The sequence below is a fragment of the Musa acuminata genome, chromosome BXJ2-4 (genome assembly GCF_036884655.1).
Source record: "Musa acuminata AAA Group cultivar baxijiao chromosome BXJ2-4, Cavendish_Baxijiao_AAA, whole genome shotgun sequence".
Lineage (NCBI taxonomy): Eukaryota > Viridiplantae > Streptophyta > Magnoliopsida > Zingiberales > Musaceae > Musa > Musa acuminata.
Genome location: NC_088341.1, coordinates 7629643 through 7657429, shown reverse-complemented (window position 1 = coordinate 7657429; position 27787 = coordinate 7629643). Strand labels below are relative to the sequence as shown.

At 43.4% G+C, this 27787-nt stretch overlaps 6 protein-coding genes across 6 annotated transcripts; 5 read left to right on the top strand and 1 right to left on the bottom strand.

The window, feature by feature from the left end:
• The first annotated feature begins 260 nt into the window (after positions 1-260).
• LOC135609803 (UDP-glycosyltransferase 88A1-like) lies at positions 261-1916 on the top strand. The gene has a single exon (XM_065103470.1). It carries the CDS (start codon positions 331-333, stop codon positions 1792-1794), a length of 1464 nt encoding a protein of 487 aa, XP_064959542.1. The 5' UTR covers positions 261-330; the 3' UTR covers positions 1795-1916.
• An 8947-nt stretch (positions 1917-10863) lies between these two features.
• On the top strand, positions 10864-12517 carry LOC103981105 (UDP-glycosyltransferase 88B1-like). The gene has a single exon (XM_009397704.3). The coding sequence runs from the start codon at positions 10923-10925 to the stop codon at positions 12399-12401; it is 1479 nt and encodes a 492-aa protein (XP_009395979.3). The 5' UTR covers positions 10864-10922; the 3' UTR covers positions 12402-12517.
• A 343-nt stretch (positions 12518-12860) lies between these two features.
• On the top strand, positions 12861-14276 carry LOC103981102 (allene oxide cyclase, chloroplastic). The gene is made up of 3 exons (XM_009397702.3): positions 12861-13292; positions 13385-13506; positions 13594-14276. The coding sequence occupies exons 1-3, from the start codon at positions 12878-12880 to the stop codon at positions 13993-13995; spliced, it is 939 nt and encodes a 312-aa protein (XP_009395977.2). The 5' UTR covers positions 12861-12877; the 3' UTR covers positions 13996-14276.
• Positions 14277-14667: 391 nt separating this feature from the next.
• Positions 14668-18639, top strand: LOC103981101 (ubiquitin-conjugating enzyme E2 28). Its single transcript, XM_009397701.3, has 5 exons — positions 14668-14746; positions 14925-15011; positions 16006-16133; positions 17673-17777; positions 18271-18639. Exons 2-5 carry the CDS (start codon positions 14942-14944, stop codon positions 18412-18414), a joined length of 447 nt encoding a protein of 148 aa, XP_009395976.1. The 5' UTR covers positions 14668-14746; positions 14925-14941; the 3' UTR covers positions 18415-18639.
• A 1195-nt stretch (positions 18640-19834) lies between these two features.
• LOC103981099 (NADH dehydrogenase [ubiquinone] 1 alpha subcomplex subunit 1-like) lies at positions 19835-23156 on the top strand. Its single transcript, XM_065102058.1, has 3 exons — positions 19835-20047; positions 20165-20248; positions 22850-23156. The coding sequence occupies exons 1-2, from the start codon at positions 19937-19939 to the stop codon at positions 20246-20248; spliced, it is 195 nt and encodes a 64-aa protein (XP_064958130.1). The 5' UTR covers positions 19835-19936; the 3' UTR covers positions 22850-23156.
• Positions 23157-23778: 622 nt separating this feature from the next.
• Positions 23779-26677, bottom strand: LOC135608972 (uncharacterized). Its single transcript, XM_065102057.1, has 5 exons — positions 26375-26677; positions 25310-25432; positions 24957-25121; positions 24421-24585; positions 23779-24293 (listed from the first exon to the last, which is right to left on the bottom strand). Exons 1-5 carry the CDS (start codon positions 26564-26566, stop codon positions 23922-23924), a joined length of 1017 nt encoding a protein of 338 aa, XP_064958129.1. The 5' UTR covers positions 26567-26677; the 3' UTR covers positions 23779-23921.
• Positions 26678-27787: the final 1110 nt, after the last annotated feature.

Below are 27787 nucleotides of genomic sequence, written 5' to 3'. Positions count from 1 at the left end.
TATATACATACAGATTGCTCCCTGAGAAAAAGAGCGACGTGAGACGTCGCCTTAATCATGTATTAATGGATATATACAAAATATTTCATCTATATATATAGTTAAGTTTATGATTATTCCATTGATTTTAATGAGCTTTCGATCAAATAATTCAGGGGAAGTTTCTGGAAGATCCATTTAATTGTCCAGAACTAAGTTGTTGGCGCACACTTGAATCATTCGTTGCACTCCGACGACCACGTCACTGCTTACGTTGACCAGAGCATGTGAAGCGGCGTTACAAATACCGCGGTGCGGCAAGAAAAGCTCAGATATCGGCGAGCAAAGGCGATGAAGGAAACTGTGGTTTTGTACCCAGTGCCGGCGATGGGCCACTTGGTGCCCATGGTGGAGCTGGCCAAGCTCTTCGTCCTCCACGACTTCTCCGTCGTTGTCGTCCTCATGCACACGCCCGTAAAACATCCCTCCGTGGATCCCTTCGTCGCCCGCGTCTCCTCCGCCTACCCCTCCATCTCCTTCCACCAGCTCCCGCCGACCGCCTCCCTCCCCGACACCCCCGTTACCCGCTTCTTGGACCTCGTCCTTCCCAACAACCCCCAGCTCCTGCACTTCCTCGCGGCCCGTTCCCGCACCTCCGACATCCGCGTCGTCGTCCTCGACTTCTTCTGCACCGATGCCCTGGCCGTCACCGCCAAGCTCCGCCTCCCTTCCTACTTCTTCTTCGCCTCCTGCGCCGCCGTTCTCGCCGCCTTCCTCTATATTCCGACCCTCTACGCCACCGCCGACATCGACTTAAAGGCCCTCGGCGACTCACCGCTCCACTTCCCGGGGCTGCCCCCCGTCCCCGCCTCCGACATGCCCCGCGAAATGATCGACCGCGATGAAGACTACTTCAAGAGGATGATACGTGTCTTCGAGAGCCTGCCGAACGCCGACGGCATCCTGGTCAATTCGTTCGAGTCCCTGGAGGCGGAGGCCGTCCGGGTCCTTCGGGACGGGACCTGCATTCCCGGTCGTAGGATGTCGCCGGTTTTTTGTATCGGGCCGTTGATCGCCGACGGGAGCAGGGACGTCGGAGAAGATAAGGTGGAAAAAGCCGAGTGCGTGGCGTGGTTGGACGAGCAACCGCGCGGGAGCGTAGTGTTCCTATGCTTCGGTAGCATGGGAATGTTCTCCGCGGAGCAGCTCAAGGAGATCGCCGCTGGCCTGGAGAGGAGCGGACAGCGGTTCCTTTGGGTGGTGCGGGCTCCGCGGAGCGAGAGCCAGGGGCCGCAGTCAGAGCTGGACTTGGAGGCCCTGTTTCCGGAAGGCTTCTTGGAGCGGACAAAGCAGAGGGGGTTCCTGGCGAAGTCGTGGGCGCCGCAGGTGGAGGTGCTCAACCACGAGGCGGTGGGGGGGTTCGTAACGCACTGCGGGTGGAACTCGGTGCTGGAGGCGATCACGGCCGGGGTGCCGATGATCGGGTGGCCACTGTACGCGGAGCAGGGGATGAACAAGGTGCTCCTGGTGGAGCAGATGCGGGTGGCGGTGGCGATGGAGGGCTGCGCCAAGGAGCTGGTGGCGGCGGAGGAGGTTGAGGCCCGGATCAGGTGGCTGATGGAGTCGGAGGGGGGGCGGGAGCTGAGGGAACGGACGGTGGCGACGAAGCAGAGGGCGGCGGAGGCGAGACGGGAAGCGGGGACGTCTCATCAGTCGTGGCTGGACGTGGTGAAGACCTTGAGGAATGCAAGCACGTCACCACTTCGAACCACAGGATTGACGAGTGAGGACCACGTCAAGATGCCGTGCGATTGATGACATCCGGCACCCGTCGGTTGAGGAGTAGTGGACTCCCCATGTGACAAGCAATTCAATGGTTTGTGGATCTTGTTGGAAAACCTAAAAATAAATATTAAAATATTTTGGATAATTTAAAATTTTAGTCAAACAATTAAATTATTAATTTATTTATTTCTTAATAAATAATGTGATCCTTAAAAGTAAATAATTTAAATTTTATTTTTATATGTGAATAATAAAAAATATTATAATTTTACTTTACGTATAAAAGTAAAATAAAAATAAACTAAAAAATATATTATTGTTTACCTGAGCTAACTTTCAAAAATTTAAGAGCAGCTCATTTATTAGCTTATTATTTTTTATATGTATATTAATTATTTTTTTCCTTGCTTCTTTTCCATATATTCAACCCACACCTTTCACCCCCCCCACAAAAAAAAACGGAGTCTCCTCAAACTTGGAGAAATGCATGTCAACTCATGCTTTTATCACCAACTCCCACGTGCGTGATCAGGGGCTTCGTCGGCTATGGTCACCCGTACTAAAATTGCACCACTTTGACGCCCTTCTTCCAGATCTAAAGCGCGAGCTGCCACCACCTCCTCCGTTCCACTCGCCATGGCGTCATCGTCCTCATCCCTCGGAGCCGTCTCCTCCTTCAATCTCCAAACCTCATCCAAAACTCCACAGGCTTTGGCATTCTCGTTGATCCCACTGAGCCCAAATCCCTTCCGTCCTAAAACTAAACTCCCCAAACTGGCTGCATCACCCTGCAGACGACAATTTTGTCTTCCAAGAAGAAGCATCGATGCTTCCCTCTTCCCCGCCAAGAAGCCCACGACCGATTCTAGGCCAAGTATTCTTCTTCTTCTCTTTCCTCTTCTCCTTTTTGTAGAATTTGTTTTGTGGTCTCTGTGTTGCCGGTGGCTGACGAGGCAAAGACTTCAGCTAAGTATTGCCATTATCTTAATTAGATGCGTTTGACATAATCGGTACCTAAGGTCATAAAAGGAAGCTTAAGAATAGATGCCTAAGTTGCTTAGCAACAAAAGGTATCCGCATCAATTCGGACACCGAAAATGGATTACCTCATAGAAGGCACACTTTACGCAGCTACCTGACAGTCAAACAAGTATTTGTCTCACTACACCGAAAATGGATTACCTCATAAAATTTGGACCCTGGCTACGTCACAATCAATGTCGCGCCGTTCCAATGATAGGTCAGCAAAAGGTGCGCTCCCATACATCGTCGTCCCGTGCGGGCGACTGCACAGAGATACAGTCTCGCCATTTCACATGTCCCGAGACGACAACCGTGTGAAGGTACTATTTCGCTGTTTCGAGCGTTCCAAGATAACGACTGCACATAGGTATCATCTCGCCCCTCGAGGATCGACCGTCACGCCGAACAATACACCTCTCTGTTGATGATGAAGGCGATGCTCTCTTGATTCTGAGTCGCCATCCGAATTTGGTTGTAGCCCAAGAACGCGTCTATGAACGTGAGGAGTTCATGGCCCGCGGTGGCGCCGACTAGTTGGTCTATCCTAGGAAGTGGATAGTAGTCTTTGAGGCATGCTCGGTTAAGATTGGTGTAATCAACACACATCCTCCAGCTTCCATTGGATTTCTTAACGAGAACTACATTCGACAGCCACCGAGGGTATTTTACCTCGATAATGAATCCTGCCTCTTTAAGGCGATCGACCTCATCGTTGATTGCCTTCTGTCGGTCGGGAGCAAACTTCCTTGGTCTTTACCTCACCGGTCGAGCCTTGAGTGTTAGGAAAGGGCTGGCCGTTAGTTTGGGGGTGCGCGACCGAGCTGAACCTCAATTGGATCCCGTATAACTGGCAATAGGCCTTGAACTTAGCATTGTTGAACTGAGCTCCATTGTCGGTGATGATAACCCTTGGGATCCCGAACCGATGATGATGTTCTTCCATGTGAAGCTTTGGATTTGCATCTCGGTAATGGAGGCCAAGGGTTCAGCTTTAACCCACTTCGTGAAGTAGTCCACCTCGACTATAAGAAAGCATCGTTGTCCTGATGCTGGAGGGAAGGGTCCAAGGAGATTTAGTCCCCATTGGGTGAAGGGCCAGGCTACGTCCATTGGGGTGAGAGGGATTGCTCGTCGATGTTATAGTTGGGCGTGCCTTTGGCATTGTTGGCACTACTACACATATGACATGGCTGTTGGGAAAATCATGGGGGCGACATCACATGCGCAGCGGAAGAACAAGAAAACAAAATCCTCGATTCCCAAAGAGATGTTCGTCGTCGTACGAAGATTGGTACGCAAAATCCGCGAAACTTAAAACTGCGTATAAAGTAGGTTGTGTTACATAGGGAGATCGTATATCCCTGTTTCCTTGGAGATCCTTAGGAGAGGGTGAAGGAGGTCAAGCGTCCTCCTCTCTAGCGGTGATCCACATGGCAGGGTTGCGACGACGCTCCTCAAGACTCCAGGCCTGCTCTGAGGTGGAGAGGAAGAGGAGAATAGGAAAGGCAAGCAAAGGCTCTAGCCTATGAGGCTCTGAATCCCTCCTATTTATAGAGGTCCCCTGTCAAACCCTAATGGGTCCTCCCCTAGTGGGTATTGGTTCTGCATCCAATAAGACAAGGGCTCCGTCGGATATCTCATATCCGAACCTCTACTCATCGCAATGCCTACCATATGTGTGTGACCCTCTAGGCCCAATATCGAGCTGGCCGTGAGTCATACCTATCAGAACTCCTTCTAACTCAGTGAATTATTATCTCTGTAATAATTCACTTGACTCATCGACTACGGAAGTACTATGCCACTACGCCGTAGTCCCCAGACGATACAGGGGAATTCAATCCATTGGACATGTCTGTCCTCAGTTACCATGTACCTATAATCCCTCATCCATCTAATATCCCAGAGACCGTATATCGAGTATGGTGTTGTCAGACCCATACGGTTTCTACTCAAGTCTCGCTCTAATCGGATTCTCCCGGAGAACTCTTTCTCTCTCAACCCGAATGACCCTAGCTAGAGATTTGTCTGAGCAAGAACACATGGGATATTCCTCTCATGATGCCGAGAGTGGATGATCCTTTATCGACACTCAATAGCCCTCGTAAGGTTGACTACCACTCCCAATGACCAGCTGTACTAGATCTGAGATAGCCAAACCTATAAGTTTGGTATCAAAGAGTGGAGCACTCATACAGGACATCCTTGGTGTCTCAAGTCTAAGGACCAGATACACCACTAGGACTACGGAATCGTTGTCTGATAATAAGGCATCATCAACCATCCAACATTCCGTAAGCGGATCAATCAGTGAACTCATTCTCCAATGAGCACCTGTATTGTATCCCTAGTGTCCCTACACGAGCAGCTATGAGACCAACTGCATCCATCATATGGACGGGTATACAGCACACCAGTCTGTCCGGTTATCACGATGTCCCTCTCGAGTAACCTATGACCGGGATTATTTAGGATATGTGTTTAAAGGTGAATCGATCTCATTATCGTGATCTCATCACGATCCGATTCCCATTGCACACATCCAAGGACATCACAATATATGTATGCATTTATGCAATAGTTATAAAGTGATATACGCCAAAATATAATAAGCAAAAAGATTCTATATCAAGTCACACGTGCCATCACTCACGTGATTGGCTTGCTGGGCACCTATGACTAGCAATCTCCCACTTGACCTAAAGCCAATCACCTATGTGTCTGATCCCCATCAGACCCCTGTGACGCTCAAAGACAATCTGAGACAACGACTTTGTCAGTGGATCTGCAATGTTATCTTCGGATGGAACTCTTTCCATTGCTACATCTCCTCGGGTTACGATCTCTCTGATAAGTTGGAACCTCCTCAGAATACTTCTGATGAGACCCGGGTTCCCTTATTTGAGTAATCGCCCCATTGTTGTCGCAATATAAGGAGATTGGCTCCTCGCTACCCGGCACGACTCACAAATCTATGATGAACTTCTTCACCCAGACTCCCTCCTTTGCTGCATCTGATGCAGTAATATATTTTGCCTCTGTGGTCGAGTCAGCAATAGTATATTGCTTGGAACTCTTCCAACATACTGCTTCTCCATTCAAGGTGTACACATACCTTGAATTCGACTTGCTATCATCGACATCAGACTGAAAACTTGAGTCTGTGTAGCCTTCAACCTTAAGGCTATTACCTCCATAGTAAAAGATCCTTAGTCCTTCTTAAGTACTTAAGGATACACTTTACTGCTTTCTAGTGCTCCAAGCCTGGATCCGCCTGATACCTGCTCGTGATACTCAGAACATGCGCTATATCAGGCCTAGTACATAGCATGGCATGCATGATAGACCCTATTGCTGAAGCATAAGGTATCATATCCATGTTCGCCCTTTCTTGGAATTTTTCATGCCAAAACTTTTGACAATGGTTTCTATGTACCTGGACTGGGACAAGCCAAGCATCCTCTTGGATCTATCTCTATAGATTCTAATCCTCAAGATATAGGATGCTTCCCCTAAGTCCTTCATGGAGAAATGTCTAGATAACCAAGCATTTACTGTGGATAGCATTCCTACGTCATTCCCAATGATGAGGATGTCATCCACATATAACACCAAAAAGGTGATAGCGCTCACACTTACCTTTCTGTACACACAAGGCTCATCTTCGTTCTTAACGAAGTTATAAGATCTGATTGCCTCATAAAATCTTATGTTCCAACTTCGGGAAGCTTGCTTTAGTCCATAAATGGATATAAGCAACCTACACACCTAATCTGGGCAGTTCTTGGACACGAATCCCTCAGGTTGCATCATATACACCTCCTCCTCGAGGTTCCCGTTGAGGAATGCAGTTTTCACATCCATCTGTCAGATCTCATAATCATAGTGTGCTGCAATAGCCAATAGAATTCTGATGGATTTTAGCATTGCTACGGGTGAGAAGGTTTCATCGTAGTCAACACCTTGCCTTTGATGATACCTCTTAGCCACTAGCCTTGCTTTATAGGTCTCTACCTTTCCATCTACTCCGATCTTTTTCTTAAAGATCCATTTGCAACCGATGGGTACAATACCTTCGGGCGCATCAACTAGGTTCCAAACCTTATTGGAGTACATAGAATTCAATCTCAGAATTCATGGCTTCTTGCCACTTCCCGGTCTATACTCATAATAGCCTCCTCGTAGGTCTGAGGATCAATATCCTCAACATCCTCTCCTCTAATATGTCCCACATATCTCTCAGGAGGATGGGATACTCTATCAGACCTGCGTAAAGTTGAAACTTGTGTATTAAGTACCTGAACAGACTCGGGTTGTAGAGTGGTGCTTAAGCTTGGTTCTCCAACCTCGCTCAACTTTATTATTCTCCCACTGTCTCCACCAAGAATGTGTTCCTTCTCAAGGAACACTACTCTCTTAGCTACAAAGACCTTTTGGTCCTCGAGATGATAGAAATAATACCCACAAGTTTCCTTGGGGTGTCCCACAAATTTGCATCGCTCTGTCCTTGATTCTAACTTATCGGGGTTGTGTCTTTTAATGTGGGCAAGACAGCCCCAAATCTTAACAACCTTAAGATCAGGCTTCTTCCCTTTCCATATCTCATATGGTGTAGACACTACCGACTTAGTTGAAACTCTGTTCAGAAGGTAAGCTGCGGTCTCTAGGGCATATCCCTAGAATAAGATGGGTAGGTCAGCGAAACTCATCATGGACCGTACCATATCTAATAACGTACGTTTTCTCCTTTCAGAGACACCATTGAGCTAAGGTGTAGAAGGAGGTGTCCATTGGGATAATATCCCATGGTCCTTGAGGAACTGAGTAAACTTTGTACTTAAGTATTCACCTCCTATCGAAGAGTTTTGCTACTCTTTCCAATCTGGTTCTCCACCTCATTCTTATACTATCTGAATTTCTCAAATGCCTCGGACTTGTACTTCATTAAGTACACATATCCATACCTTGAGAAATCATCAGTAAATGTAATGAAGTAGGAGTAACCACCAATGGCATGAGTTGACATGGGTCCACATACATCACTATGTATGAGTTCTAACAACTCAGTGGCTCTCTCTCCAATTCCACTAAATGGAGAGTTGGTCAGTTTTCCACGAATGCAAGGCTCACAAGTTACATATGACACATAGTCGAATGGATCTAGATATCCATTATTTAGTAACTTTTGAATCCTTCTTTCATGGATATGACCTAGCCTACAATGCCATAGGTATGCACTGTTCATCTCATCTCGTTTTCTCTTAGACACTTACATTCATGATATGTGGAGTAGTGTCTTGCATAAACAAAACTTTATGCAATATTCCTCTCGTCAATCTCCCCTAGGCTTTGTTAGAATTTACAATAAATTGTTGATGTGATAAGCAATACTAGTATCCAATACCATTGCACTATCACAAAAATCTGCCAATTGGAGATTGATCATGAATTTACCTGAAGCTTCTCCAAGCTTCTATTTTGCCCTTTCTGCAAGGTACTTTTTGCAGTTTCTCTTCCAGTGCCATCTTTACCACAGTGGAAGCATTGGCCTTTGTCCTTTGCTGAGTCTTTCTTAGCAACCTTTGTTTTACCTGGTTTGCTCTTGCCCTTTCCCTTCTTAAGGGACCTTTCCGCTTTCCTTTTCCTTTTGGTCTCACCAGTGTAGAGAACTGGCTTCTCTTTCTTAATAGTACTCTCTACCTCCCTCAATATATTGAGGAGCTTTAGGAGAGTCACCTCAAGCTTGTTCATATTAAAATTCATTATGAACTGTGAAAAGGAATCTGGTAGGGACTGAAGCACAATGTCCACACACAAGTTATCCTCTAGGACCATTCCTAGACCTATGAGTTTCTCTATCCACTCAATCATCTTTAGGACATGGTTCTGAACTAGTGTTCCCTCAGTCATCCTAGCGCGGAAGAGGCTCTTGGATATCTCATATCGCTGAGTCCTTCCCTGTTCCTCAAACAATTTGCGGACATGTAGGAGAATGGATCTGGCATATATCTTTTCATGTTGTCTCTGTAACTCAGGAGTCATAGAGCCCAACATATAGCACTGAGCAAGAGTGGAGTCATCAATGTACTTCATGTAGCGAGCGATCTCATCCTCGCTTGCCCCTTCTTCGGGCATAGGCATCATTATATCAAGGACATACACGATTTTCTCCGCTGTGAGAACAATTCTCAAGTTACGGAGCCCATCCGTATAATTTGGACCAGTGAAACGGTTGACATCAAGTATACCACGTAAGGGATTTGAAAGCGACATTTTCTTAAAATAAAGATGCAGCACAAATGAATAACATGCAGATTTTGCAAGAAATAAACTATCAAGATATAGACTTCTATCTTAATATGCTCCCACTATTTTACTAACGAGTCACGCGACATTCTCAGCATGTGAAACGGAAGTCTCCGGTAGACTTCTAGTAGGGATCAGGATCCAATCAGCGTCTTAGTGTAACCTCGAGGGACTCGACCAATCACACTAAGCCTAAAAGGTAGGCAACTATTGCCGATCACAACTCCTTGTGATTCCCGTCCTGTTCGGCCTCCGAATCACCATGGCCTCGAGGGACTCGACCAACCATGATGCTCGGTTAAGTCAACACCTTCGTTACAAGATGAGTTTGATTTGATGATATACCCTCGAGGGACTCGACCAAGTATACCATGCCCTCAGGTCACCGGTGATATCTCTATGTCGTAAGCAAGATAGCGAATCATGATATAGGTGAGTCTCGAGGGACTCGACCAACTCAACCTACACCGGGAATCGGTTCCTACTCATAACAATGGAAGGCCACGTGGGTCAATCTAATTGCCTCACGTTTACCGACTTAATATTATCGAGAGATGTTTTTATGATTTGGTCTCCTAATATGACATGTCACACATATACATATTTAATATATATCTACATCGCATGTAAATATATATACATATCTAGTATGTGTATAAGCAATCATACCAGATGATCATGGACCACAACCTAATATGATTAGGCCCGAGCCAGTAGGCCTAATCACCCACATCAAGATCTATGTGTGCAACGGTGTATCTCCATGCCCTGTGATCGTCTATCTCGTCCTCGTCGGTTCCGTCGACATCTTGATGCATCTTCATGCATCGCGATCATCCTTCTCGTGGGTCCCGCTATCGCATCTATCGCCATCCTCACGGGCGGCTACACAGAGATACAGTCTCGTCGTTTCATGCGTCCCGGAATGGCAACCACGTAAAGGTACTATTTGGCCATTTCGAGTGTTCCAGGATGGCGACCACACATAGGTACTATCTTGCCCCTCGAGGATTGGCCAAAACGTCGAATCTGCATGCGGTCTACCCTCGTGTGGCAATATAAAAACCCTCGGTCGGCGTCTGGCCGTGGGGGGGAAGAGAAATCAGATCACTAACTTATTCGTCGAGGGGCTAAAGTCGGGAACCACCCAATGCGGACCTTTTGTGCAGGAGAGCGACCACGCTTGAGTCGTGATCATTTTGATCAAGAAGGCGTCTTTCCCCAAGCGACTCCGACAACCCGATCGGCATCCAAGAACTTCCGATTAGGAGAGTGGACACCCTGAGCCGCTACCATTCCTACCAGGAGACAGACAGTGACCATCATCCCGACATCAGCACCATGACCTGTGGTCGATCAACTTCGACGACCCGTCAAGCTGATCTTTGACTCCCAACATTGACCCGTGGAGACATTGGTATCATCTGGTATTCGTAGTTTTAGAGTATGTAACTGCCCCTCTTTGTCTTCTTCTTCTTCTTTGTGTTATACATACATATTACTCCCCGAGAAAAAGAGCGACACATCTTAGCCGACGTGTCCTTTCATAAGTCGCCTTAATCATGAATTAATGGATATATACAAATATTTCATCTATATATATATTATGATTATTCCATTGATTTTAATGAGCTATCGATCAAATCGATCATGGTAAGTTTCTAGAAGATCCATTTAACTGTCCGTTTCGAGTTGTGCACCCACACTCCAATCATTCGTTGCCCTCCTTCGACGACCACGTCACTGCTTACGTTCACGAGAGTATGTGAAGCGGCGTTACATATACCGCGGTGCGGCAAGATAAGCTCAGATTGCGGCGAGCAAAGGCGATGAAGCAAACGGTGGTTTTGTACGCAGTGCCGGCGATGGGCCACTTGGTGCCCATGGTGGAGCTGGCCAAGCTCTTCGTCCTCCACGACTTCTCCGTCGCTGTCGTCCTCATGCACACGCCCGTAAAACATCCCTCCGTGGACCCCTTCGTCGCCCGCGTCTCCTCCGCCTACCCCTCCATCTCCTTCCACCAGCTCCCGCCGGCCGCCTCACTCCCCGATACCCCGGTCCCCCGCTTCTTGGACCTCGTTCTCCCCAACAACCCCCAGCTCCTGTACTTCCTTGAAGCCCGTTCCCACACCTCCGACGTCCGCGCCGTCGTCCTCGACTTCTTCTGCACCGGTGCCCTGGCCGTCACCGCCAACCTCCGCCTCCCTTCCTACTTCTTCTTCGCCTCCTGCGCCGCCGTTCTCGCCGCCTTCCTCTATCTTCCGACCCTCTACGCCACCGCCGACATCGACTTAAAGGCCCTCGGGGACTCACCGCTCCACTTCCCAGGGCTGCCCCCCGTCCCCGCCTCCGACATGCCTCGCAACATGATCGACCGCGATGAAGACTACTTCAAGAGGCTGATACGTGTCTTAGAGAGCCTGCCGAACGCCGACGGCATCCTGGTCAATTCGTTCGAGTCCCTGGAGGCGGAGGCCGTCCGGGTCCTTCGGGACGGGGCCTGCATTCCCGGTCGTCGGATGCCACCGGTTTACTGTATCGGGCCGTTGATCGCCGACGGGAGCAGGGACGTCGGAGGAGAAAAGATGGAGAAGGCTGAGTGCGCGTCGTGGTTGGACGAGCAACCGCGCGGGAGCGTAGTGTTCCTCTGCTTCGGTAGCATGGGGACGTTCTCCGCGGAGCAGCTCAAGGAGATCGCGGCTGGCCTGGAGAGGAGCGGACAGCGGTTCCTTTGGGTGGTGCGGGCTCCGCGGAGCGAGAGCCAGGGGCCGCAGGGATGGGGGCTGCAGTCAGAGCCGGACTTGGAGGCCCTGTTTCCGGAAGGCTTCTTGGAGCGGACAAAGCAGAGAGGATTCCTGGCGAAGTCGTGGGCACCGCAGGTGGAGGTGCTCAACCACGAGGCGGTGGGGGGTTTCGTAACGCACTGCGGGTGGAACTCGGTGCTGGAGGCGATCACGGCCGGGGTGCCGATGATCGGGTGGCCACTGTACGCGGAGCAGGGGATGAACAAGGTGCTCCTGGTGGAGCAGATGCGGGTGGCGGTGGCGATGGAGGGCTGCGCCAAGGAGCTGGTGGCGGCGGAGGAGGTTGAGGCCCGGATCAGGTGGCTGATGGAGTCGGAGGGGGGGCGGGACCTGAGGGAACGGGCGGTGGCGATGAAGCAGAGGGCGGCGGAGGCGATAAGGGACGCCGGGTCGTCTCATCAGGCGTGGCTGGACGTGGTGAAGACCTTGAGGAATGGAAGCACGTCACCACTTCGAACCACAGGATTGACGAGTGAGGACCACCTCAAGGTGCCGAGCGATTGATGACATCCGCACCTGTCGGTTGAGGAGTAGTGGACTGCCCATGTGATGAAGCAATTCAATGGTTTGTGGACCTTTGTTGGAAAACCTAAAGATAAATATTAAAATATTTTGAATAAGTTAAAAATTTAGTCAAACAATTAAATTATTAATTAATTTATTTCTTAATAAATAATGTGATCCTTAAAAGTAAATAATTTAAATTTTATTTTTATATGTGAATAATAAAAAATATTATAATTTTACTTTACGTATAAAAGTAAAATAAAAATAAACTAAAAAATATGTTATTGTTTACCTGAGCTAACTTTCAAAATTTTAAGAGCAGCTCATTTATTATCTTATTAATTTTTATATGTATATTAATTGTTTTTTTCCTCGCTTCTTTTCCATATATTCAACCCACACCTTTCACCCCCCCCCCCACCCCCCCCCCGCCCAAAAAAAAACACTAATAATAAAACGGAGTCTCCTCAAACATGGAGAAATGCATGTCAGCTCATGCTTTTATCACCAACTCCCACGTGCGTGATCACGGGCTTCGTCGGCTATGGTCACCCGTGCTAAAATTGTACCACTTTGACGCCCTTCTTCCAGGATCTAAAGCGCGAGCTGCCGCCGCCACCACCACCGCCACCTCCTCCGTTCCACTCGCCATGGCGTCATCGTCCTCATCCCTCGGAGCCGTCTCCTCCTTCAACCTCCAAACCTCATCCAAAACTCCGCAGGCTTTGGCATCCTCGTTGATCCCACTGAGCCCAAATCCCTTCCGTCCTAAAACTAAACTCCCCAAACTGGCTGCATCACCCTGCGGACGACAATTTTGTCTTCCAAGAAGAAGCATCGATGCTTCCCTCTTCCCCGCCAAGAAGCCCACGACCGATTCTAGGCCAAGTATTCTTCTTCTTCTTTTTCCTCTTCTCCTTTTTGTAGAATTTGTTTCGTGGCCTCTGTGTTGCCGGTGGCTGACGAGGCAAAGACTTCAGCTAAGGTGCAGGAGCTGAGCGTGTACGAGATCAACGAGCGGGACCGCGGCAGCCCCGTCTACCTCCGCCTGAGCCAGAAGGAGGTCAATTGCCTCGGCGATCTCGTCCCTTTTAGCAACAAGGCAAGCTCAAGCCTTTCGATCTCGTCGATTCAGTATATGCTCTCAATGTATATGAGTAAATGCCTCAACGACTGATGTGTGAAATAGTTGTACTCCGGGAACCTGGAGAAGCGGTTGGGCATCACGGCGGGGATCTGCGTGCTGATCCAGCACGTGCCGGAGCGGGGTGGCGACCGCTACGAGGCCATCTACAGCTTCTACTTCGGCGACTACGGCCACATCTCGGTGCAGGGGATGTACCTGACCTACGAGGAGTCCTACCTGGCCGTGACCGGCGGCTCCGGCGTGTTCGAAGGCGCCTACGGCCAGGTCAAGCTGCAGCAAATCGTCTTCCCCTTCAAGCTCTTCTACACCTTCTACCTCAAGGGGATCCCCGACCTACCCAAGGAGCTGCTCGGCACGCCAGTGCCGCCCTCACCCGTCGTCGAGCCCACGCCAGCCGCCAAGGCTGCCGAGCCCCACGCCGCCGTCAAGAACTACACCAAGTGATCGGGATCGGGTCAATGCCTGTCGGCGGGTAGCAAATAATGGAGTCGAATCCTTTTACTTCGGGGTGACGTGAGTGCGTTAGAACGCGCGTCGTAAGTCGTGACCTGGCCTTTGATTGGGTATTGTAATTTCCTGCTTCGGTTGTGGCTTGTTCGTAGTGGAGATCTCCGTGTGAGCTGTTCCAACTCTATGACGTGTTTTTGTTTTCTGTTTTATTTTGTTTTGTTTACTTGATGAACATGCAATCATTTCAAAGAAAATGAGTTTGTTATTATGATTAAGTATTAAATTATCTAATATGATTTTAAAATTGTTATTTTATCGACAATGAATTTAGTAATTTGAAAAAGAATAGTAATTCTTAATTCCTACCGAAGCAATTAATTCTGTTTGGTTTGGTTTCTTCGGTTCAGTTTCGATCTTCACAGTAAATGTGTTCAATTAAGTTCGAGAACTTTTCCAAACCGAACGTAAACCGGGAATGACTGACGCTAATTGATTCGGTTTGACTTGGTTCAATCCCTTCGGTCCAGCTTGAATCTTCTCAGTCGAATGTGTTCAATGAGGTTCGAGATTTGTTCAAACCAGACCGAATCGGACCAAACCGAGAATCCAGTGGGGATAACGCACGTGAATAAGAAATAATAAATAAAAATAATTAATTCAGTCTCTCGCGTTCCTATTTGGCCAGCCGTGTCGAGAAAGGAACTGAGAGAGGGGAGGAGAGGAATCCAAGAATCCGTCGCCGACGGTAACGTGCCCTCGAATTTAAGAACATATCCTACTTTTTTTCTCTCCCTTGCTCGATCTCTCCTTTTTTTTTTTTCTTTCTGGTTTATTCCTTCCCCTTTTCGATCGATCTCTTCTTCCCGCTTGTTGTTCTGTTCTTTCTGATCGATCTTTGTTCGTCGGGGGTTTGGTGGGAACAGTGCGAGGTCCTTCGGCCATGGCTTCCAAGCGGATCCTCAAGGAGCTAAAGGATCTTCAGAAGGATCCCCCCACGTCGTGCAGCGCAGGTATCTCGGATTCCGACGCCTAGGTTGCTCCATCTTTTTCCTGCGATTTTTTCCTCTGTTAGGAGGTCGATTCTGATTATGCATCTCGATCAGGATGCTGTGCTCTGTCGTTAGGCCTTCTTGTTGCTGCTAGTCCTCTTGGTTGCTAGTTTTTTGTTCGAAAAGCTATATCCTTACTGGTTTTTTGGTGTTGAGATTTCAGCATCATGTAAATCGTGGGTCGAATTCATCAAATCCTACTTTCCTTCTGCTTCTGTATTATGTTTATACCAGGCTGAAAGTGTACCCATATATATTTTATTTTGTATGGCTATAGGCAGCGATCACAATTCAGGACAACAATTTTCGAAAAGGCTGCTTTAAAAAAGACCCAGCTGAAAAGTTCATGCATCTCAAGCAAAATTGAGTAAGGCAGAAAAGAATTCAAACGAGACAGAAATGCAAGTCAGGACAGCCCATAATAGCCCGACATAGGCTTCCTAATCTTTCCTTCAGTATACTGGGTTTATGCTTATATTCACATCAATAATATTGGACTAAAAGGTTTCTAGAATGTGATTTGGATTTGCAATACCATACTAATCCTTATAAGCTCGATCAACTTTATTATCGTGGAAAGGACACAGAACGATGTACTTTGCAATTTTCTTCAGGGATGTCTTTGTCAATTCATATCTGTCGAATGGTACAATTCAGTAAATTATTCAATGAGTTAGAGTCATAATAATCATTTTTTTCATTTGAATTTAATTTGCCGGTATATGTTTTCTTTTCCTATCATCTTTGTTCTTCAATGCTTAAATGCTGGTGATTTCTAGATTTTAAGTTGATAAAAGAATGTTACACATGCCACATCATACGGCGTGCTAGCGTGCCTTGAAGATATGGTTGCTTAGTGAACTTATTTAAGTTTTGAAATCATGCCACAGTTGTAGACTTACAATGATGATCCCTTATCTGATAACAAGATTTTGCTTGTATTGGCATTGTACAGGTCCAGTGGCTGAAGATATGTTCCATTGGCAAGCAACGATAATGGGCCCACCTGACAGTCCATATGCAGGGGGAGTCTTTCTAGTTACTATACACTTCCCTCCAGATTATCCATTCAAACCACCAAAGGTATTGGTAATATGGAATTTCTAGGACTAGAGTTGTTTTTTCTCCTTTGTCAAGTCTGCCATAGAATTTTTTTTTTCTTTTGGCATGTGTTCTATAGTTTCACTGTGTAAAGCATTTCTTTATTTACCCAACAACCTCATGAACATGATTGTAATTATGAATTCTGATTACCTATTCAATTTGTATATTGACATTCACTATTGCTTGCTATTACATGACTAATGTGACGTTATCTGTACATTCAACCATGTACTTCTATTCAACATATTTCCTATGTATATACCATGTGGTGCTTGCTAGGAAGGTAATCAAGCTCACCTCAAAACAAGCTAAATCATGCTCAAAATAAGCTGGAAATTCTGTTGTGGAGCTGAAGCTTTGGTTTAACTATAATTTTAGAGTTGAGATGGATTTGAACATTAAGCTCAACCAATGACTTCAAGCCATACACAGCAGTTCTATTTTTTTCAGATGAAATACAATATAATTAAATGCTTTAAGCATATATCCTAAATCCTATTCTAAAAGCTGTGTATCAGTTATTAAAGGTTTCAGCTATATGGGGTATGTTATAATCTGTCTTATGTGAATGCTGCTTTTGATTCACAAGAAAAAAACATTCTTAGTAATTATAGTTGTGCATGCAAGTCGTTTCTAGCTTGCTAACAGTTCAAGATGCTTTTTGTGTTGGGTACCGGATTTGTCAGACCAGTGTGTTACGACCATCCATATACTGCTGCTTTATACCAGTGGGGAAAATAAAAAATAAAAAATAAAGAAGACATGAAGGAAAGAAGAAATGAGGGGACTTACTGGCTACGAGGGTATTTTCCTTTGTCCTCTTCTTAAAGACCAGCTATCAGACCGGAGATGGAAAAGGACATCCGACTTCCTCTCCTTTTCCTCCTCCTATTTCCAGTGATTTTGCTTAGAAAAAAAAATTGAAAGTTCAACGAAGAGAAGCCTACTTTCTGTAGTAAGGTTTCAAAACCATGTTATTGTAGCTTTTTACACATTTAAGTTTCCTGCATTGTCAATGTTAGCCTTAGCAAACAATTACTGAAGTTCTTTGTGTTCATATGAAAATGAGTGAATTCCAGTTCTTGCAACTTTGACTTGATATAGATTTTAATTTGCTTTACCACATAACTTTCTGTGACTTAGATGATGCTGAAGACATTTAAGGTCTGGAGAACAAGGTTTAGCGGAAGATTAGAGAAATATACCTCATGTAGACCTGTTCATTTATTTTTCCAAAGACGATAGATTTATTTTTAGATGGCCTAACAGGAGCCAGTTTTGTTTGGTTGCAAATAATAGTATGAAGATCTTTTCTCAAGGAAAATATAACCTTAATTCTTGGGACAAGTGTTTCACTGTATATGAATTATGAATACAATTTTCCACCTTTCATTTGTTTTGGAACAGAGGACACACACAACTACCAGTCTACCTGGTGAGGTGCCTAATAGTGTAATAATAAAATGAAATGGTTCTTGTTTGGACCGTTTTTCCAACTTACATGTTTGTGTTCTGCAGGTTGCTTTCAGGACCAAGGTTTTCCATCCAAACATCAATAGCAATGGAAGCATTTGCCTTGATATCTTGAAGGAGCAATGGAGTCCAGCTTTAACTATTTCTAAGGTTACTTTTTTCCCTTCTGTCATAGTGTTTATCATTTACAAAGTTGTATACTCAGCATGTGCCTTTCATCAGAGTAATGACTGTAAATAGTCAGACCAAGAAGTGCTCATATTAAAGGAGCATTTTAAATAAGCCTCTATGCCATTATACAACTTCACTTTAGTCATTGTAAGGTCTATCGGTCGAGTCACGGGCACACCTAACTCAAACCAGGAGATATCCACTGTAGCCCATCTCCAAAACATGGTTGCCATTTGGCTTCATGTTAGGCAACTCCATTTGGTTTCTTGAATGCCAAATGTAATCAGAACCCTTATTGTAGAAATTATTGAGTCATGTCTGAAATGAACAACTCGTCCATGAATTCACCATCTTTTGTTTGCATAAACTGAAAGTAGGTACAACATCAAATCTCTTTTTCCCCTTTGAGTTCTTTTTCCAATCTTCTTTGATCTGAGCAAGTTAAGGATAGGTTTGCTGTTTTATTCAACAGGTATTGCTATCAATCTGCTCGCTGTTAACGGATCCAAACCCAGACGATCCATTGGTTCCAGAAATTGCCCACATGTACAAGACAGACAGAGCCAAGTATGAGGCCACTGCAAGGAGCTGGACTCAGAAGTATGCAATGGGTTAGCACCAAAGACCATGAAAGGTTCCCATGGACTCAGCACTTGCTAATCATGTGTGGAGGCATGCTGTGTTCTGTTTGTAAAATTGGAAGTAACCTACCCGTGTCACTTAACCTGCTTGAAGACTAGAAAGTTTCAAGCTTCATCAAGCTTTTCAAGTTTGGTTGTAATTGATTGTTTGCATGGATATTTTAGTGTTTGAACCATAAAATTCTCTTGCGTTGCTTGAATTATGGATAATTACTTCTCAAAGATGATGTGGGGCTCATTGGCCATCATACCATGTCAAGAGCATGCCAATTAAAGTTGTCAAGTTAAACAACATTCATAACCCACAATTTACCACCAACTATTGACTTGTTCCTGAATTCTTTTTCCAAACCTATCATTGCTCTTCTTACATATAACTATGATTGGAGTGACAAATTAGAAAAAGGTTTAGATGATATGGTGATCAGTGAAGGATAATCTGATGACACTACAAGGGTTGGATGATATAAATACAGCATCTTTTTATGATCTCTAATGATAAAATTAAACTTTTTCCTCATTTGTTTGTTATAAGATTCATCAGAATGAAGCATATATTACTCGTTTGTAGTTTTATTCCATCGAATCAGAGCAGATTTATCTCACTGTATCCTTTAGATTTCTAACCTCGAGTACAGCTTTATAAAGGAGCAATAAGATATCAACAATTAAAGTTCTCAGAATCATTTCATTAGCATTAGCGATATTACATCCTTAGCAAATATATATATATATATATATATATATATATATATATATATATATATATATATGAATTTTTGAAAAAAAATTTCATAGTGTCCCAACTTTAAAAAAATTTTATAGAACACTTTTTATCACGTGAAAAGACTATTTTACCTTTGTCTTCGTTGAACTCATCGTTGCTTCTACTTCCCTGCACCCCCTTCCACATGCCCTCGTCGAATCCAAGAGCATTGCGAGCATTAGTATAGGTACCCACATCAATCCTAATCATCATTGTTGGAGGCCAAGAGCATCATACATGTGGAAGGGGGTTTATAAGGACAATCTATACGTGAAGGCATAGACGATCAGGGGAAGGTGATCAATAAGACGAAAGATGATGATCGATAAGGTTATGATGGTTATTTAAAAAAAATATTATCTAAGAATTTTTTAAGTCAAGACGCTCCATAATAAATTTTTCATGTTTAGAAACTTTTTCTGAGAATTTATTTTATAACATATAAATATATATAAATATAAATATTATATATATATATATATATATATATATATATATATATATATATGGGTGTAATATATATTTTTTTAAGGAAATTACTCCCGCCTCTTTAGACCGATAAACCAACCACGTGACCAGATTGCCCCCAACAATTCTTTTATTTACATCAACATCCTCACAGTGGTAAGTCCACCCACATCGAGGTGCGAAACGAGCAACCCCTTTTGTCTCCGTCGCTCTTCGTAAGGTTTGGTCCGAGGTCTGTGGAATCCTCCGGTGGCATCTCTCCGATGGCGAAATTGTTTTGGTTGGAAGCCGTTCTTCCATTGGGAATCATCGCCGGGATGCTCTGCGTGATGGGCAACGCGCAATACTACATCCACAGAGCCGCTCATGGGAGGGTGAGATCCGAAAATTTTCCCTTGGTTTCTTCCTTCTAATTCTTGAATCTGGGCTGATGATCTTTGCAATGATGACGTAAAGATCATTTTTTGTGCTTTTTCCTGAACAAAATGCAGCCGAAGCATATCGGTAATGATGTTTGGGATGTGGCGATGGAGCGGAGGGACAAGAAGATCGTGGAGCAATACTCTACGAATTAGGTCTGTTTCTCTTAATTATTTGTTCATTTATTTTCCTTCTTTTTCTTTTTCGATTGGTATTCTTTTGATGCTTCTAGGGTTAGGTTTGGTGGTGTTCAATTTCTCATAAAGCAAGAAGGAACTCTTCTTTTGGGGCAGCGAACCTCCTCGCTGATATAATGAAATTCGAATTTTTTTGCCCATGCATCTTCCACATTTGGATGGAAGTCCACCGTCATAAGATTAACCCTTTCATCTCTGTATGTGTAAGTGTATTGCATGAAATAAGAAATGTGATCGATTAATCTAGGGATGGACCAACAATGAACGGACCATTAGATCTAGCAGAAACTTTTGGCAAATGGGACGAGTTACAAGAAGTTTGACTGTGGCACTTTAGTGAAGGAAATTTGTAACTATATCAAGGCAAATCTAAGAGAAAATTAGTTTTCTAAAATGTTGGATTAGATAATTAATAATATAATACTTGTTTCCTTAAATTATGTTAGCCATCAAGTCTCTAGCCAGCTATTGCCATTTGCCATAATGATTTAGGAAGCACTGATTTTAGATATTTTTCGCGTTAAAGGTAGCTTAAATTGTCACCTTGAGATTTTCTAGATCCTGTCCGAAAATTTTTTATCAGAATGTTTTCGACTCCATGTTGCCTCTTATTTGTTTAGGCTTGATTGCCTATTGCTGACATTATCCAGTACCTTCTTTCAATAATCAAGTCAATTGCATGCAGATACTGAATCACATCCCATGTTATATACTTAACTATTGACCATTCTATAGTATCCTCAGCTCTTACTTTAGTCCTTTATTATAGATGCAAGATGATGTATCTATAAAATCATCCTTTTCACAATCTTCAGAGAATTGCATAATCTATTCTTTTAATGCTATTGACTGCCCGAAACTTCTTGTTTTCCTATGGCATCTCTCGATGATTTTATTTGGTTGCTGCCCTAAATTTTTCGGCTTGTTATTTGACTCTGCAAGACATTGTCTTCAAAAGACTTCTCTTGATGATTCTGGTACAGCAAATCATTGTTATCATATCATCATTGTCTTGAGTTCTTTGTGTATGGTGATCCTTGAAGTGAGATCTCCTAGGATATTGACAAATGACTTGTAATGAAATGATATAGTTCAGTTTCTAAGATCCTTTATGTCTAGTTATCATCGTTTTAATGTTACATGGCTTTGTTATTACTTGTTGACTGGAACCGTCAAATTTGACATTCATTTGACCTGGCCAAAGTTGTCAAAGGCACCAGTTTCTAATAGGCATTAAGGCACCTCACTGCTTGAGTTGCTAGGTACTTGCATAGGCATTTATTTGAGAAAAATCAAAATGCTTATCTTGCAATTATAAAAACATATTTAAGAATAAAGATAGTCATTACAATGAGAACTTAAATCAATTTTAGCACTCAATCAACAAAATGATAATTATATTAGTTTTTATCTGTATAACAAAATAAAATAAATATAATCAACGACGACGAGTGCTAGCTGCGGAGAGAGAATGAATGGGGAAGAAGTGAAGGGAGGAGAAAAAGCGGAAAGAGAGGGGATGATGATAGTGACAGTGCTTGTTGGTCGTGGAGAGAGGAGAGTCGAAGAGAGAGGGGAGTCGGGAGAGAAGAGGGGAATAGAGGATGCCTGCAGCAACAGGTACTGGCCATGGATATAAGAGAGGGGAGGGGAGAGGAGGAAAGAGAGAATGGTAGTAGCGGGTGTTATTTCATCATGAGCGGGCTATTATTTCATTCATTACAATGCTAGTTATCTACAGCTCAAATGATTTCTTTCAATGTGCGCTTGCGTAGAAGTTTTGTATCAATGTATTGTGGTGTTATGACTGGTAAAAAATTGACCGCGGTAGTGGATGACACGTTACATAAAGAAAGGGTTGTGCATGGGTGGGTGGGCCTCAAGCAGGTGCCTGCTTGGCTGGTGCCCAGTTGAGGGTGTCTCTTTTAGTGCCCTTCGAGGTGCTCTAGTCTCATCTCGCCTCATCTGAATACATAGGCCAGTGCTCCTCTCACTATATTGAATTGTAATTCAGTTTTTGGAAGTCGTTCACAAGATCTTAATATATCTAAATCTATTTCTTTTGTCGAGTATTTTGAACCTTCTTTGAACCAGCAACAGGGTAGCACACACATAACAACACCATCCCATGTGGCACAATTCCTAATGATGCCAAACGTCGACTTTTAGTTTCTCCATATTCTAAAAGTTTCAAGCTGTTTCTAATTGTTTGTTGGGAGATTTAAACCCTGCACATGTTATGCATTCTTGTGTCTATAAAGAGAATATCTAAATAATCATTGTTTCATTATCCATGATGCTTGTATCCGTGTTAGAATTGCCAACATGGAAAATCATGTATGCCTGATGAAAAGTGATTTTGTAGCTACTGGTGATTCTACAATGTTCAACGAGGTGCATTTGCTACTGAGTTTTGTTCAATTTTTGTCCGTGTTCCATGTCCGCAGTCAGTCGCTAGAAACTAGAAGCTGTTAGGTTCTTTTTATCGAATTGTTGCACTAATCTCTTTATTCCGAAGCACTATAGTGCGAGTTTTCTAATTTAATCTCTATGCCGCAGGAAGCAATCAAACAAGCGGTGGTTACCCATTGCTGATATCTATTCAAGAATAAAAAAAATCTTTGTACTTATGACCTTCCATGTTCCATATCTCTGTTTTATAACTTGGGGATATTCAGAAGAACCCTCGTCAAATTTCAAGTGGAGAAAACATTGGAAATAATTTGGAGATTTGAATGGTTTTCAATATGGTTTGCCACTCCGAGGGGATGCTGGCAATCCTGGTCGCTTGGGTATTTGATGCCAAGATTATAATTTGATCCATCTAGACTATTATATGATCAATTTTATGAGTATTTGATGCCAAGATTATAATTTCACTCGTATCGTGTAGTATTTTATCTTATCAGGCATGAACCAATATACCGATTTGTTTGAAATTTTCTCATTTTGGATGGTTCCGATCCAATTAAACAGAAAAACTTCAATGGATTGAAATAGTGTGCCATTGGTTCGTCTCCGTCTAGCTCTTTGTCACCCATTTCCTTCCTCCTTTTTCTGGTTCTCTTCCTCCTCATCCTCCTTTTTTCCTTCATCTCTTTTCCTTCCTCTTCTACTTCTTATGTTGTCTTTTCTTCTCTTCCTTCTTATTCCTACTCCCTTCATCTGTCTCCTTTTTTTTTTCCCTATCTATTTTCCTTCTAATTCTTCTTGAGATTTTATAGTTAGAATTATCTCGCAGATTTATGGGTTATTTTTCACACTTTCCAGCTTTGGTCTCGACATTATTGCTTTATGGATTGTGGTTGGACTGCTCCTCCAGCATTTCTAATTCATTTAGAATAGCTAAATGAATAGATATGCTAACTACTACACAAATAACCAAACGAAGAAATGAATAGAATGCACACACACAGTTTGAAATCTGAGGATATATCTTATAACCAAAAAGAAAATGTCCAGAACCACACAGCAGCGGCGGTGAGCAGAGACAGAGGTATACATTTTAGTTGTGGGTGTGTAAATGTGTAATGACAAAAAAGAATAAATAAAACCCCTGACCACAAACAAACACCCCCCAAAAAGAAAAACGAAAACAAAAATTGAAGGAAGGAACAGTGCCAGTCGCATCTCAAAATGGGTAAGGATGCTGCTGCTGCTGCATCATCATCATCGAGCCTTCAGCGGTAGGCATAGTTTCTGCAGTGGTATTAAGTTCGGATGATGATGAGTGCATGCTGGGTGAAGGACTCGAAGGGAGGACAGGGGAGGACCCTTCGGGTACCGATTGCAATGGTGCGTAAAATGGTTGCATTTGGTGGATGGGGTACGCTTCGGCCTCCTCTTCAATGCCTTGGTCATCCAAGTAGACGATGTCCTCCTGCATGGTGAACTGATGGTACTCCACTGTCTCCCTGAGGAATCGGTTCTCCCTTGCGTAGATGGAGTTTTCATGCGCCAGCCTGGCCTTTTCAGCCAGTAATGTCTCCAACTGGAGGCGTATCTGCGTTAGCCACAACAGCAAATGTAAATGGACAGAGAGAGAGAGAGAGAGAGAGATAGTCCATTGAAGGCTAAATTAGGAAACATCGTAAGCAAACAGCTAAGAAATGAGAAAGCAGAATGCAAACCAGGTCATCATCTGCCGGCGTTTCTCCTTTCTGGCGATTCTCCCGCAATATCTTGTTCTCCTCTTCAAGCTTAGCACATCTCTCCTTCGCAGTAGCCAAGTCAGCTTTAACGATCTTTAGTTCCCTCAGAAGAAGCTTTGCCTTAGCAGCCATTACATTTGCAACCTGCAACAAGAGAGAAAGGAAGACACAACTACAAATAAATGATACTTCGAAGGCAGCTAAAATCTACAATGAACAAGGAAGGACAACAAGACATTTGCAGAAAATGTGTAGTGACTAGTGACCAACAAAAAGAAGCTTAGATGTCTATGAATTGCACTACCTTAGTCTTGTCTACGATATTGTCTTAGACCATTTATGCCCAGAAGCAACAGTCCACAACCTAAGTTTATGGTTTCAAGCACAAAATTCCATTTTCGGAAATTTGAGGTGTCTTACTAGTTGACCATACTATGCAAGAGAATTAATTTAGCCAACAATAATGGTGAAAGTGGTCTTTTATGCGATCGAGCAATACACAGTTGCCACCTTACATCGCCAGAAACCTTCGCTTGGACCTCGGAGCCGACTTGGTTATGATTCAGATTGGTTGGGGTAGATGGTTCTGCAAATTGAAATGTGGTATCAGAAACTCCAGGTTTTCTTCTAATTTGCAGCTTCCCTGTTTCTTGGATCATGTCAGCCGTCATATGTTCTTCCTATCAAAAAATGAACCATCATAAGACTCCGGAAGCAGAACTCTGAAAATAATGACATGTCATGGATCATTCAGGCAAACAGAGCAAAGGATGATGTTTGCTACCTTTGGATGAAATGCTGCAGATAGTTAATTGAGTTGACAGCTGAACTAAAATCACTAGAATCAATGAGGTTTACAGGAACTCACCTCAAATTCACTTTTGGTTGTGCCACCAATCTCCCTCAGAGAAGAAGATATTTTATCCGATCCTCCCCAAGAGGTTAAGACTTTTGTGCTCTGGTGGTTTTCAGATATTAAAGGTGATTGGAACTGCATTTAGGATTTGAGTCTCAGTATCCAAAGCAATTGCAGTTGTGCAACAACTGGGAAGAGTATGGATCATAATCCAAAGCTTGGAATACTAAAGAAGGTTCACTCCTCCAATGGGAAAAACACCACAGCAAAGCAAAAAGGAAACAAAATGTTATGTCATTAGATCCAAAATCATAGTTCAAGTAAAAGCTACTAGTACATAGACACTAATTTTTCGGTAAGGCATATGTGATCACCCTAAATAATAATTATGACCAGACTTTTTCCGAGAAGCATCGAACCGATCTTAATGTGCCATAACCTCACAAACAAGATTGCCTGATTATTTTGAGTTGAAAGAAACAAATATAAGTATTTCTACCAGATAAAAAATGTGTTCTTCACCAAAGCCATTTGATGAAAGAAAAACTTATCTTGTCTGGCAAAGCCAATTAACAGAAACCTGTTGTGTTCTTGATGTGATAATGCAATTGCTTCCCTCTCCCACCCAAAAAAAAGATAAGGAATCGAATATGTTAAGTGGTATTGATGGACTCAAATGAATTGTTTGGGAGAATGCAACAAGGAGTACCATGGATGATCTTTGCATATACATCAAACAATAGCATGTAATTTCCTCAGACCTCAAATGCACTTAAAGATCAAGAAATTGAGCCTATGTTTCTCTTGATCTATGTTTCAGAGTATATGTCCTTTGCCCAATTGCGTCTTATCTGATGAGGCCTTTTCGAATCGCAAATCAAATAAACCTAATCTAAGATACATCGACTCAAATTCGCATATCGATTTCCATCCCTAAGATGAAGGACACAGGCAAAATTCAGGGATCATGGGACGATCAATCGCTAAATCAACGAAACGAAGATCCCATCGGCGGAATCCGAGGAGCACGAAACGAAGGGAAGAAAGTGGAAAATGACGGAGGAGCGGAGGTCACACCTGGGTACGCCTCCGTCGATCGGAATCCCGGTAGGCGGAGACGGAGGACGATGTGAAGGAAGCGGAGCGGCTATAGGCAGAGGAAGCCCGGGCGGGCTGGGCCGGGAGCGGCGACGGCGGCTCCTCCAAGAACGACCGGCAGTCCTCGAAGGTGGTCGACTTCGTCGCGCTGTGCCTCCTCCGGTACGCCATTGGCCCGCGACGCCGCTGAGCGAACCAAAAGTCTCTCCTTTTGCTCTTCTTCTTCTTCGTCGTCGTCGTCTTCGTCTTCGTCTTCTTCTTCTTCCTCCTCTTCGAAAACTGTACGACTCGCCGTGTAAACAGCCGAAGAGTGCGTGGCGGCACGAAATATATACATCATAAACCAATAAAAAATAGTAATTCCCAACTCACCCAACTCTTCCAACCCGAGAGGCAGAATCGGACCCCTCCACGGGTCCCGCAGAATCTACCTCTTCTTCCCAATCATCATACCGGTACACGAGTGAGTGGTACGAGAACCAGTGCATTAGGTTTTTAAGGAACGCAACCGTCGCAAGGTCGTTGCTATGGCAGTTGGAAGAAAAAAAGAAGAAAACATTATTATTATTATTATTATTATTATTATTATTATTATTATTATTATTATTATTGTTATTATTATTATTATAGTTTCTGATTTTGTAGGAAATGATGAGTATGAGATAAGTGAAAGGATTTTTATTATTTTATTGTCATATGCTATTTGATAATGATATTCATATTTAGTGTTGATGTTGAGGCATGTTCTTCATGTAATATTGGGAATTATTGTATAGAGTTTTGGATTTAAAGACTTTAGAATGGACAGATAAAATTCTAAATTATCCTTTTGAGTCAAATTATCTAAAAAGGATAAAAGATGATGGACTGTCATGGAGAAGGCGAAGGTGGCTTGCAATTTCAACTTGAAGTTTAGAAATGGAAGATTTTGAAATAGGTCTTGATATTTTAATTTGATCAAACATATTCTCTTTGAAGAAGAGAGAAACACACCTCAAGAACTTTGTTGTTTTCTTTCCATGGAAATATAATTAAATTTAAAAATATATTAAAAAGTACTTGTAACCCCAAAATATGATTTGTAATAGTAGTAACAATACCAATACTATAAATTTTGTATGTTGGTTAGACCTAGAATTAAACCCTAGAAGTAAATTGTGTTGAGATTCTATTTTATTTTATTGTTTGAATTAGAATTTGATTGAATTAGTAATTGGTTAATATGATGACTCACAAATTCAACCCATGAAAAGTGGGTTAAGTCCTATTAATTATAATGATAATCTCATAAATGATTTCATTGATATGTTAATGATTTAATGCATCATTCATCATTACTATGAACAAAATTACGATGCCCTTGAAATCTCAAATCACTTTTGTCCTCTCCAA